The following is a 13,078-nucleotide window of genomic DNA, read 5'->3' as shown; positions in this document are numbered from 1 at the left end:
GATTAAAGGCCAGCTTTGTGTCAGGACCCTGCTGGAAGCTGAGGCCAGAAGGGCAAAGGTGAGCGTGTGGGCCCCCCAGGAGCCCCGGGGAGGGACCTGTGCCCCTCATGGAAGGAAGTACCAGACAGATACCAAGTCAGTACAAGGCCGTGGGGAGGGGGAGGCCTGGCCCTGGAGCTGAAAGGGGAGCAGGGAAGACACTCCAGGCCCGGAGGACAGTGTGTGCAAAGACTGGAGGCGAGGACAGGAATAGCCAGAAGGCCGTTTGGACAGGACAGAGCGAGGTAGAAAGTCTGGAAGGCTAGGCCGGTCATAACGGGGGAGTTTGTGCTGGACCCTGGAGGTTCCAGGCAGACACTGGCCCTTCTTCAGCAGAGAAGCGACCTGGTGAAGCCTGTGCTTGGGCAGCTGTGTGGAGAATGCACTGGGGAAGGGGAGGCAGGGAGGCCAGGTAGGAGGCTGTGACAGCAGTCTAGGTGAAGAGGGTGCTGGCTATGCCAGTGGAGAGAAGGGAATGGATGGGGGATGCGCTGCAGGGAGAATCTGCAGGAGCATATAGCTGCCAGCTATCAGGAAGACACAATGCTGGGCAGTGACAGTGACTCCAGCCTCTGACAGCCAAACAGAGGGTGTGCTTGTGGAGTCAGAGGACCCGGGTTCAAATCCTGCCTCTCCCACTGGCTCCCTGTGTGAACTTGGGCAAGTCTCTTCCCCTTTCTGGGCCTCAGTTTCCTCCTCTGTAAAATGAGGGGGTTGGATGAGATGGGCTCGAGGCCCCTGGCAGCTCTAGGTCTGTGATCCATGATCAGGAGAAGCGCCCATCTCAGTGTCCCTGATGACGTTCTAAGAAGCTGGGGCACTGCAGGGTTTCCACACTGGAGGTTACCCACAGTGATGAAACCGCAGGTGCAGACACTCCCCTCTTCTAATGAAGACCCTTAAGGACCTCTGGTCCCGCCTTCTACTTTTTTCCAGCACCCCCTTGACTGTAGGTGATTAGTTTCACAGTCGAGGCAGACGGAAAGCTCCTTCTGCCCTTTCAGCCAAAGGGCTACACACAGCCCAGGGAAACACTGCTCCCCCATTAGAGCCACTCCCAGCAATGGGAGAAACAAGGGACAGAAGGAAGAAGGGGCAATGGCTAATACAAAAGTGGGACAGGGAGGAAGAGAAAAAACAGAATGAAAGAGAGAAAGAGATCAAAATAAAAAGAAGCCAGCTGTCTTCTGGGACAAGGGTGGTCAGTCTGGTCTAGCTGAAATCACTGTCCAGCACTAGACTCTGGCACCTTCAGTGTCCTTCTGATCCCAGAGGCCTAGGGCAGAGGACAAAGGGGCTTTACCTACATCGGGGCTCCTGGCTTGCAGGAAGTCCACCAGGGCCTCCAGGCAGCCAACCACAGCCTGTGACAGCAGCAGGTCCTTCTGGAATAGAGAGAGAGAGGTCTGTGTGTGGGCTCTGGTCAGTGACCTCCAGGACAGGCGGAGGGGACTTCGGACATCCCAAGGCTTCCAGGCATCTAAAGCAGCCACCTGCACACAGAACAGGCGGCGCATGGTACAGGGGTGGGGAGGGCTGGAGACAGAAGACAGAAGGTTGGACCTCCAGGGGAAGTACTGCAGATGCTTGTCCCTGGGCCTGGAGACCAGGGTCTACCACAAGTGGCCTTGGCCAAGTTCACAAGCAATCTTGGGCGGCAGGACTTCGGACAAAGGGGACATGCGGCTCCCACGGCCCTCCGCCTTCGTCGGCCCTCATCTGGAGTACTGGGCCTGGTTCTGGGCACTGCAGAGAAGCTGGAGAGTGTCCAGAGGAGGGCTACCAGGAGGGTCAAGGGCCTGGAGACCATGTCACAGAAGTAGCAGTTGAAGGAACTGAGCAAGACCCCTGCTCTCTGGGAGGATCCAGAAAGCCTTCAGGAGGATTTGAAGAGGGTTTTGAGGGGCTGCTAGGTGGCGCAGTGGATAGAGCACCGGCCCTGAAGTCAGGAGTACCCTGAGTTCAAATCCAGCCTCAGACCAACACTTGACACTTACTAGCTGTATGACCCTGGGCAAGTCACTTAACCCCAACTGCCTAAAAGAGAGGGTTTTGACAAGAGGCAGCACCTTCCCAGTTCATTATTTCCTGTTCTTCCTATCTATAGTGAGCTTTGTATAGGCTTGTTCTCTGTTGTCTCTCCCATTAGACTGTGAGCTCCTTGAAGGCAGGGCTCCGCTGTCTTTTGCCTTTTTGTATCCCCAGGGCCGAGCACAGGCCCTCCTGTGCTGTGGCTTAATAAACGCTTATGGGGTGAATGAAACTGGTGCAACAGAAAGGGAACCATTCCCATCCTGTTAATTAATTAAGTGGTTGGAGCAGATGGTGATTTTAAAAGAATTACAAACAATAAATGACCATTTGAAAGGAGATTCCATACTCGTATACAAAATGTAAATCCAGACTGGGGGGATTCAAATTGGTCGTGGTTACAACAACAGAAAAGTTCATATTGGAGGGACTGTGGGGAGCAGGGCTCAGGAGTCTACTGCTGGAGCTGTGAGCTGCTCCGACTGTCCTGGATTTCAATTCGGAATTGTGTGAGGAAAGTGACTAAAGTATCTCTACCTTTAGAAGCCAACACAGACCAAAACTTCCTAGCTGCCCCTTTGTGATGGCAAAGAGCTGGAAACAAAGAGGGCGCCCATCAGGAGGGGAACGGCTCAAAAAATTAAGATAAATGAAAGTAACAGAACATGACTGTGAAGTAAGAAATAACAAATGAGAAGAATCTGGAGAAATTTGAGATGACTTGTGTGAACGGACCCAGAGTGAAATAAGCAGAAACAAGAGGACACTGTACATGCCATCCACCTAGACATAAATGAAGGGATCACTGAGAGGAAGCTAAACTCTGAGCGACGGAAGAGCCCCCGAAGGTCCTGAAGAACAGATTGTGCACTCCGCCTCCTTCCTCACAGGGCAGGAAGCCACCTGCATCATCAAAGGCACACACCCAATCAGATGCTTCCACTTAATTGTTTTTATCGACATTAGGCAGCTTTCAGTCTGGAGGGGGCACGGGATTTTCTTACAGAAATGACTAATGTGGCAAGAAAAGGCCCCCCAAAATTTTTTAAGCCAGGAGAGAATTATACTAGACCATTGAACCTCAGGGTTCCATAAGACCTCAGAAACCATCCATCTGACCCCATCCCTCTCTCCATATAGCACATGGCTTGTCTTCTCAATGGGTTGAGGAGGGACTGGAGAGAGGGAGAGAATTTGGAACTCCATATTTAGAAAAATGAATGTTAAAGGTAAATAAATAATCACTTTTTAAATCCTCTCTATACATCCCTCATGTCAGACACTCAACCTCTCAAAATGTTCTTTGTGCAGCTCTATCGCACTCTAGACTCACCCTGAGTTTGCCTCCACTGAAACCCCCAGAACTTTATCCAGTAGTTGGGACCACTGCCTAGTTATGCCTCTCCCAGATTGTATTTCTTTTCTTTTTCTTTAAATAAATTTATTTCTTTTTAGTTTTCAACATTCATTTCCATAAGATTTCGAGTTCCAAATTCTCTCCCCATCTCTCCTCTCCCCACACCCCAAGATGTAGTGGCAATTGATACAGGCTCTACATATACATTCTCATTAAACATATTTTCACATTAGTCATGTTGTAAAGAAAAATTAGAACCAACAGGAGAAACCATGAGAAAGAAGCAAAAAAAAAAAAAAGAGAGAGAGAGAGAGACAGCAAATATGTTTTGCTCTGCATTCAGACTCCATAGTTCTTTCTCTGGATGTGAATAGCATTTTCTATCTTGAGTTTTTCGGAATTGTTTTAGATCCTTGCATTGCTAAGAAGAGCTAAGTCTATCAAAGTTAGTCATTGAATAATGTGCCTGTTACTGTGTACAATGTTCTCCTGGTTCTGCTCACTTCACTCAACATCAGTTCATATAATTGTTTCCAGGTTTTTCTGAAGTCCACCTGCTCACCAGATTGTATTTCTGAAGTTGAATTTTTGAACCCAGGTGTAAGACTTTACATTTACTCCAGTGAAATTTCATCTTCTTAGATTCAGCTCAGTGTTTTAGCCTGTTGATACCTGCTAGGATCCTGACTCTATTATCCAAAGTACTAACTACCCCTCCAAGCTCTATGTTACATATAAGTTTGCCCAGCACACCATCTAAGCCTTTACCCAAGTTACCATTAGAAATGGGAACCAGCACAGGCCCAGTGTAGCCCTCCTTCCAAGCCAATACTTGATTCCATTGGACCAGCCAGATCTAGTCCACATACTGACATCTCATCCACAAAAAGAACATGAGAGATCTGGCCAAAGGTCTTCTCAAAGATCCAGGTAAACTCTGTGCACAGCACTCCCCGAATCTCTCAGTCTAGTAAGCTTGTCCAAAAGGACATGGGACAAGTCTAATCTGACCTATTTTCAATGGAGCCATTCTGCATTTCAGGATTTGTGCTGCCTTTTCCAAATGGTCACCAACCATCTCTTGAATGATACATTCTAGAATTTCATTAGGAATTCAAATCCACCTAATTGGCCGGTGGTATGCAGAATCTACTCTCTTCCCCTTTCTGAAAATCCAGAAAGCTTAAAATCAGAAGACGTGGATTTCAATAAATCCCAGTTCTGCTACTCACTAGCTGTGTGATCTTTATCCAATCACCTCCTTTCTCTGGGCCTATTTCATCATCTGTAAAATGGAAGTAATGATGTGGCATTAACTGCCTCACAAGCCTGTTATGAGAAGAAAGTGCTTGTAAATCTTTAAACACTGGGTAAATGTGAGTTATTATTGTGACCAATAGACATATAATAATGGGGCTGTTGTGTTCCACATGTGAGAGACGGTCAGCAAAAAAGCCCACAGGCAGAGCAGGTAGGATGATGTCAGGGAAGAGCTAAGAGTCCAGTCTGGTGACACATAATGGAAGGGAAGGGGATGCTCAGAATTCAATCCAAGATCCATGATCTTGACAATTTAGGAGATCCCTCCAGTGAAGGAGGTTAAACTCTGCCCATGCCTGCCCATCTGGTTCGACTCTTGTCCATCATTCCCTACCACCCTCAGTGTTTGCTCAACATGTTGGAGGCACTCCTCAATTTCTCCTAACATTACCAATGCTGGTGCTCTCTAGCTGTCTTCTGCGTGTGACCAGCTCTTCTCATACTGTCAAACAATTCTTTGGTGGAACTTTGTGTCTTGGGGTTTGCTGTGATCAACATAATGTCACCCGCAAACAGCAGCATCTGAAGGAGTTCTCCATTCACAGAAAGTACTCCCTCAACCTGGCCTCTGTGCTCAATGGATCTTTTCCATTGTGTCTGGCCATAGCAACCCATGTGGAAGGGTGGCTTCCAAAGCCCAGGTGTGATCCATGCCCCAACGAGACTTCAGCAAAAAAGATGAGACTGAGGTAAAGGCAAAAGCTCACATTCAAATGGGGAAGACAACACACAAATACATACAAAGCAAGCTATAGACAGGATAAATAGGAAATAATTAACAGAGGGAAGGCACTGGAATTAAGACAGGTTGGGGAAGGCTTCCTGTATAAGGTAGGATTTTAGTTGACACCTAAAGGAAGACTAATTGGAGGAGGGAAGGTGTTTCAGGCATGGAGGACAGCCAGAGAAAACACCTAAGCCCACTGGCTGATTAAGAGGAAGCCTACTGGTGGAGGCTCATGGGCTAGTGTTTTAGAGAAGAGCCCTGAAAGCGTATCCCTAGTAACAGCCTCCCCTGCCAGTGGCTGTGCGAGCTAGGCAGTAAACCCCAAGGGGAGGTATTCTAATAATAAGCATTTACATAGAACTTTGAGGTTCACAAAATGTTTTCTTCTCAACAATCCTATAAAGTGAATGTAAGAATTATTGTTTTCATTTTACAGATGAGGAAAACTGAGGCTCTGAGAGGATGTGACTTGCCCATGGTCTCATAAATGAGGCAGGTCTCCTGACACCAAATTCAGCATTTTACCAATTAAATCCCACTATGTTTTGCTAACTGTCAGGTCTCCTACGGTACACTGTACTAGGCACCGGGGAGACAAACGCAAAAAATGACCAGCTTTTGCCCTCAAGGAGCTTAATCTCTACAACAGTGAGACAACATTAAGTAAGAAGTGAATGGTAAGCTATGATGTGGAGCCTCTTAAATGACAGGCTCAGCAGTTTCCCAAGAGCTCCAGGCCAAAGACCTTCCCTGTTCATAAGCTCCTGGAGGGCATGGGCCATTTTGGTTTTGTCTTTTTATCTTCCACACCGTAGGGCAGAGATACAAAAATGTGTGTCTAGAAAAACAAAAAGGCAGGCTTTTTACAGAGTTAGAATGAGAGATGAGTGCCCAGTGGGCCCCCCAGCACCTCAGGGGATCCCAGGTTGGGTTCATGGGAGGACCTGAACAAGATCCACAGGGGATGGGCAAGCTTACACTGAGAATTTCATGGATACATTATTGCAATGGAATATCCCTAGCACCTAGAACATGGTAGGACTTCAAAGAGAGTAAGTATTCAACAAAATGTTTGTTGAGTTGAGCAGAAATCTCTGAAGTCAGGAATACGGTGTCCTAAAAATAACAAATAAGTAAATCTTCAGCTGTTATTGTAAGACGAAGTTATTCCAATTAGAATTAGTCCAGGGCCCTGGGGCTCACACCTTGATTCACAGAAAGATGAATAAAAGGTGAGGACAAACCATCTGATTTATGTAGCTCTCCGAGATTGGGAAGACAGAGGCACAAATAGTCTGGTGGTGGTTAATGGCTAAATGGACAGACTGGCTTGCTCCATTCTGACTCATCTGTTCCTTTTTCCGAATGGCAAGAGGTACAGAGCTACTCTGAAAGGGAGCTGGGGATATCTGCTCAATTAGCCACTGCCTGAAGGGAATATAAACCCAGAAGCCTTCATCTCTCAATGGCAGAGCCCAGAGCTGCTTCTGGTTCACCGTACTCCACACTCGGCACAGAAAGGAAGATTCCCATCACTCTGATTCTGAAATTCATCCCTCCCTTTCATCTGGTCACCTGCTTCCCAGAGTATCCTCTGCTTTATTTAATAAAACAACTTGTAAAGCTATTTGGGGACAGAGTAAATATGACTTTTTCATCCCATTTTAAAATCAGAGTTACTACGTTCCCTCAAGGAAGAAAGGAGACTCTTTCAGAAGCTTGGGTTAAAAATATTTGCTAGAAATCAAAACAGCTCTGAGGTACCACATCACACCTATCAGATTGGCCAACATGACAAGACAAGTAACTGATAAATGTTGGAGAAGATGTGGGAAAATTGGACCACTAATGCATTGTTGGTGGAGTTGTGAAATGATCCAACCATTTTGGAGAGCAATTTGGAACTATGCCCAAAGGGCTATAAAACTGTGCATACCCTTTGGCCCAGCAATAGCACTTCTAGGGCTGTATCCTAAAGAGATCATACAAATGGGAAAAGGACCCACATGTACAAAAATATTTATAGCAGCTCTTTTTGTGGTGGCAAAGAATTGGAAATTGAGAGGATGCCCATCCATTGGGGAATGGCTGAGCGAGTTGTGGTATATGAATGTAATGGAATGCTATTGTGCTATAAGAAATGATGAGCAGACTTCAGAAAAACCTGTAAAGACTAGAATGTTATACATAGTAACAGCCATGTTGTGTGATGACTAATATTGATAGACTTAGCTCTTCTCAGCAATGCAAGGATCTAAGACATCTCCAAAGGCCTCGTGATGGAAAATGCTATCCACATCCAGAGAAAGAACCATGGAGTTTGAATGCAGAGCAAAGCAGACTATTTGCTATTTTTTCTTCTGTTTTGTTTTGTTTCTTCTTTCTGGTGGTTCCTTCTATTGGTTCTAATTCTTCCTTACAACATGACTAATGTGAAAATGTTTAATAGGAATGTATTTGTAGAGCCTATATCAGATTGTGAGTTGTCTTGGGGAGGGGGGGAAGGAAGGGGAGAAAAACTGCAAACTCAAAAGCTTATGGAAGTGATTGTTGATAAATCAAAATAAATTAATAAAAATTTTAAAAAATATATTTGCTAGAGAAGGGATGGCCCATAGGGGTGTAAACCAGGAGTTAGGGCCCTGAAGGCCCTAGATAAATGCTGTTGGTTTTGTCATGACAGAACCTTGTTCTATTTTTCCCTGGAATTTTTCTGCTGGGACCTTTGTACTTAAGAGTTTCTCTGGTGCTGAGCAATTTCCTGAGCCACACACCCTCCCATCAAGCTCTCTTGGCTATCTCAAGGAACTAGGGAGGCAATGTAGTAAGGACAAGAGCACCATGCCTCGGTTCTAGTCCTGTTTTGGGCCTAAATAATTCTGGGTAAACTGGTCATTACCAAGGTCCAGAGGGACCTTGGTTTTCTCTTCCAAATCTCCAACGGCCCTTCCCAGATTCTAAGAACTCGAAGGGACTTTAGGGGACTTCTAGTCCAACTCATCCTGGGTAGAAATGCCCTCTACGACATCCCTGACCCATCCACCTCAGAGAAGCTCACCACCTCCCAAGGTGGCCCATTCTACCCTCAGTCAGCTCTGATTACTGGGGAGCCTTTCCTTCGACTGCAATATTCCCATGGACCGTGATCTCATCAATCGGGCACTCCTTCAAACAGAACAGACCACAGCCCACCCAGACTACCACTAATGGGCAGGCAAACTAACATCGCCAAAGTTGCAACATACTAGCATGCGCCGGGCGGGCCAAAACCCACCTTCCCCTTAGGTCTCCTGGCAAGAGTCCTGATATCTTTGAGAAAGCCTTGTCATACTCTGGGGCTTGATACAATCAGCACAAAACCATCTGGAGACAAGAGACATCTGGGGGACCTCATCAACTCCACAGATTTGTTTAGTTGTGTCCAACTCTCGGTGGCCTCATTTGGGGTTTTCTTGGCAAAGGGACTGGGGTGGTTTGCCCACCACACAGAATCCCTCTTCTATCTGGATAAGACCTCCTCCACAGTGTTAAATGCCTTCCATGAGCGTAGCAAGGCTTCCTGTCTAGGCCTCACTTGGTATGACTAATCAGATCACTGAAGACAGTCATCTCAGAGTCTAAGTTCCTTGAAGGCTGGGCTGTTTCCTCCTTTGTCTCTGGAAGCTCAGTGCCTGGGAGGTAAGCAGCCACTCAGTAACTGTGTGTGGATGGACTGATCCCAGTGGCTGCATTTCCCAAGGAATCTTGTATTATTTTAACACACCCACGAGTGGTTCCTCATTGGAAGGCAGGCCTCACTAGGTCTCCTGAATCACATGCTCTTTTGTAATCAATAAGCAATGAACACAGTGGGGCCTTGTATTCTGACACCTTCCTGGCGACTGCTGCCGAACTGCTGTATTCTGCCCCCTTTATATTTTTACCTAGGCCATCCTTGATTTGCACAGAGAATGTCTTTGTAAAAATTTCACTAAAAATAAGAAAGTAGGTGAGTGGCAGGGTAATCACTGACATCCTCTCAATTGCATTTTGGGGAGTATTAATAGTGTCCTTGGGCAGCTAGATGGCACAATGGATAGAGCAGGGGCCAGGAAACAGGAAGGCCTCAGTTCAAAACCAGCCCCAGATACTTACTAGCTGTGTGACCCTGGGCAAGTCATTTAACTCTGCTTGCCTCAGTTCTTCGCCTGTAAGAATGAGCTGGAGATGAAACAACAAACCCCTCTAGTACCTCTGCCAAGAAAACCCCAAATGGGGTCATGAAGAGTTGGATATGACTGAGCAACAATGGTGTCCATGGGTTTTTGTCCCCAGTCTCCCTGAAATAGCTTGTCAAACATTCTCTCAATGCTTTTATCTCCCCCACAGAATTCTTTGGTATGTATCTGGGGCAATCCAAAAGCCAGATGGGCTGCATTAGAGGCATTTAAGCAAAGGGGGATGACCACTTGTCAGGAATGTTGCTGAGAAGACTCCGCTCAGATGGGGTTGGGCTAGATGACTCCTGAGGTCTTTTCTGATTGGGCGACTCTGAGATCCGCTCCAACATCTCTAAACTACCCAACCAGTCCATTCAGAAAGCTGAGTGGACTGAGCCACAACTCCCTGGGAGATGATTAACAGAGAAACCTTTTCAACATCTAGCATCCCTTCACCAGCAGGCACCCTCCTCAAATGATTAACCACCCCCCAATGAGGCAGGCTGGCGACGCTGTTTCTTGTAATCCTTCATCCAAGGTGAGCCAAGGCCCCTCTCCCTTTCAGGGCCCTGGTTACTCCAACACAAGCACAGGTTGCTGGGACACCATCTCTGACTGTTGCCCTGACAGAGACACGACTCACAAGGTGGCAGCTCCCCCTGGGGAGAGGCCTGGGGGCCTGGCTGACCTCACCTTGGAAGAAAGCCACAGTCACAGGTCCACTTCAGTCCAGTCTAGGCCTGCCAGGGTGCTCTGAGGTGACGCATGCCAGGCTTGCTGGGATTCCTTCCTAGGCCTACCCTGAGACCTCTCTCTCCAGCCCATGTGACAAGGGAACTTCAATTCCCTTAGCTTCTGAACGACACCTTCAACAACGTCCCTTGGGCCCTTCCCTTCCTCAGAAGACCACTGGGCGAGTCGAGGTGGACGCCAATTAAATTGGTGAAAGGGAACTCTTTGAAGACATAAAATGCACCCAGAACGACCTGGCCAGAGCCTGCCCAGAGCCATGGGTAGGAAGGGGCTCCTTTGCTGGGTGCCCACAAACCTGCATTTCCCTAGGCAGGGTGTGGGGCAGAGGGCAGTCCCTTTATGGTCATGGCCAACTCTAGGACATCCTCACACAGGAAATCCTCTCCCCTAAAGGCCACACCTCTCCCTAAGAAACACCTGGCTCTCAGGTATCACAAGGCAAGCTTAGGCTCAGAGGCTCAGGGCTGGGAGGGACTCCAAGAGTTCTCTCATCCATTCCCCGTTTTCCAAATGAGGAGCCTGGGATCTAAAAAGGCCAGGTGACTTTGGAGGTCACACAGGCAGCAAGTGGCAGAGCTCTCCCCATGGTGCTCGCTGCCAATTTCTACCCCACGGGACAGACCCAGAGCTGCCTATACCAGCCTGGGCAGCATGGTGAGAGCTCTGCATCACCCAGGTGCTAGGCCAGGAGCTTCACCTCCTCTCCTTGGGACACTGGGCCCACCGAGCTCAGGGCCTCGATCCTGGCTGTATCCAGCCCTTCCAAAGGTCGGGTGGGATCCTTTTCTCTCCGGGGCCCATGTCCCAGCTAAGTCCTTCCTTGCCACCCTCTTCCCTTGTCCGCAGATTGTGGGCATCTCTACATTCTCTTACGTGGAAGAGGTGAGGAAGAGAGGGAGATGTGCCTATAAGATGGAATGCCCCTTAGCACAGTGCTAGGCTCTGTCGGAAATTCCAAACCTTCCTGCTCCAGTGTTCACCATTACATTCAGAATGAAGTACCCATGGATATTCAGAATCACAAAATTTTAGACCTAGAAGGGACCTTGAAAAGAATCTGGCCCAACTCCCTCTTTTTACAGATGTGGAAACTGAGGCCCAGAGAGACTAAATGAACTTCCAGGAGTCACACGGATCCCTAGGCATCAGATTCATCTTTCTAAAACATGGCTTTATATGCCTAATCGGACAAAGGCCAGACTGGACTGGCCTCCAGGCTTTCTCTAATCTAGGCCCTGTCTGCTCTCTAACAATCACAGCTGTCTACAAACAGACCTGGAGAGGCTCACTGATACATCAGCGCAAGTGCTCAAGGAGAGGCTACATGGCATGGTGGAGGGGGGTGTCTCCCTGGAGTGCCTTCCTTCCCCCCAGCCCCTCATCCAGAAAGGTCCCGCTTGGGGCCCTGAAGGCTCCCTCTCATAGCCTGCCCTGCTTGGGGCACTGGGCACATGCCCTCTCGTGCTCTGGACATCATTTCTGGGTGTATTCATGAGCACACCCAAGAGAAAGCAATCCCTCTGAAGGTGCACACCAAGGAAGCGGGTACCTCCTCCTGGCATGGGCTCATGGGATCACAGACCTAGAGCTGGAAAGGACCTCGGAGGTACCTCGGCCAAACCCTCACCACAGAAGAGGAAACGGAGGTCCGAGGTGGCTGCGTGACTTGCCCAAGGTCACAGAGGCAGAGTCAGGGTTTGAACCCAAGTCCTCTAACTCCCAAGCTACCTCTGCTTCCACTGCCCTGGCCCAGGGCCTTGCATACAGTCCGTGCTGACCAAACCTCGCAGGAGCTGGCTCTGCTTGTCTGAAGGCAGCTTCTCAGCAGGACAGGAGAGCAACGGGCTGAAACCAGAAGCAAGGCCCCTCGGCCAAGGAGCGCAGGCAGGCAGGCAGGCTGCCTCGGCCCAGCTGGCCCGCTCTCTGGGACCCCTGGCTGGCTCGCTTTTCTTGCCACGCCCCATGACTTCTAGGGGGTGCCTCCCAGTCCGTGTGCACTGGTGGCTTTCCAAGCCCTTGCTGAGCAGAAATTCCCCCTTTGGTAGCATCAGTCAATGACACACAGGCCCTGCATCAGGAGCTGCTGGGAGATGGACAGAAAGGTACAGGCATGGCCCCGCCCTCAAGGAGCATCTGACGCAGTGTCGGAGAGAGGGCGGCACCCTGGGAAAGCACAGAGAGAATCCCTGTTCAGAGAGGGGAATGACTTCCCCAGGACCAGCATCGCTCCTCCCTAACTTTCCTCATCTCAAAGGAGGGGCTCAAGCAGATGAAGTCAGTAACAAGGAAAGGATGGTGACTCCCTGCTTAACAAGGAGCCTGGGGGTGGGGGGAGAGGCAAGAGCCATCTGTGGGACGAGTTGAGCACCGCAAACAGAGGTGGGGGCGGGGCTGCCCCTCCTGGGAGGCCTAGCTCAGGGGAACAGCCACTCACATCCCCGGGCTTCCCGCTCCCTTTGGACACCTTTCAGAAGCAGCCACTGGAGGTGTGCACAGCCGGCCTGGCTTCCCCAGAACCGCTTGGGAGATGGAGCACAAACTGAGAGATACCAGACATGCCCAAAGGCCTTGGTGACAGGTGATGACCCAAACAGGGTAGGGAAAAAGAGAGGCGGTAAAGGGGAGGGGGTCAACACAGCCCGACTCAGCCTG

General features: G+C 48.9%; 1 protein-coding gene across 2 annotated transcripts in view; it reads right to left on the bottom strand.

Annotated features, from left to right (window-relative positions):
* Positions 1 to 13,078, bottom strand: part of MEI1 (meiotic double-stranded break formation protein 1) — a 74,942-nt gene that overhangs the window by 4,526 nt on the left and 57,338 nt on the right. For both annotated transcript variants that reach the window (XM_020982742.2, XM_020982744.2), the window contains exon 27: positions 1,343 to 1,424. In XM_020982742.2, coding sequence (XP_020838401.1) covers positions 1,343 to 1,424 — 82 coding nt within the window. The remainder of the gene's footprint in view (positions 1 to 1,342; positions 1,425 to 13,078) is intronic.

Source organism: Phascolarctos cinereus, unplaced genomic scaffold (genome assembly GCF_003287225.1).
Source record: "Phascolarctos cinereus isolate Bilbo 61053 unplaced genomic scaffold, phaCin_HiC Scaffold_1;HRSCAF=81, whole genome shotgun sequence".
Taxonomy (NCBI): Eukaryota; Metazoa; Chordata; class Mammalia; order Diprotodontia; family Phascolarctidae; genus Phascolarctos; species Phascolarctos cinereus.
This window is presented reverse-complemented; position numbering and strand designations above follow the sequence as displayed.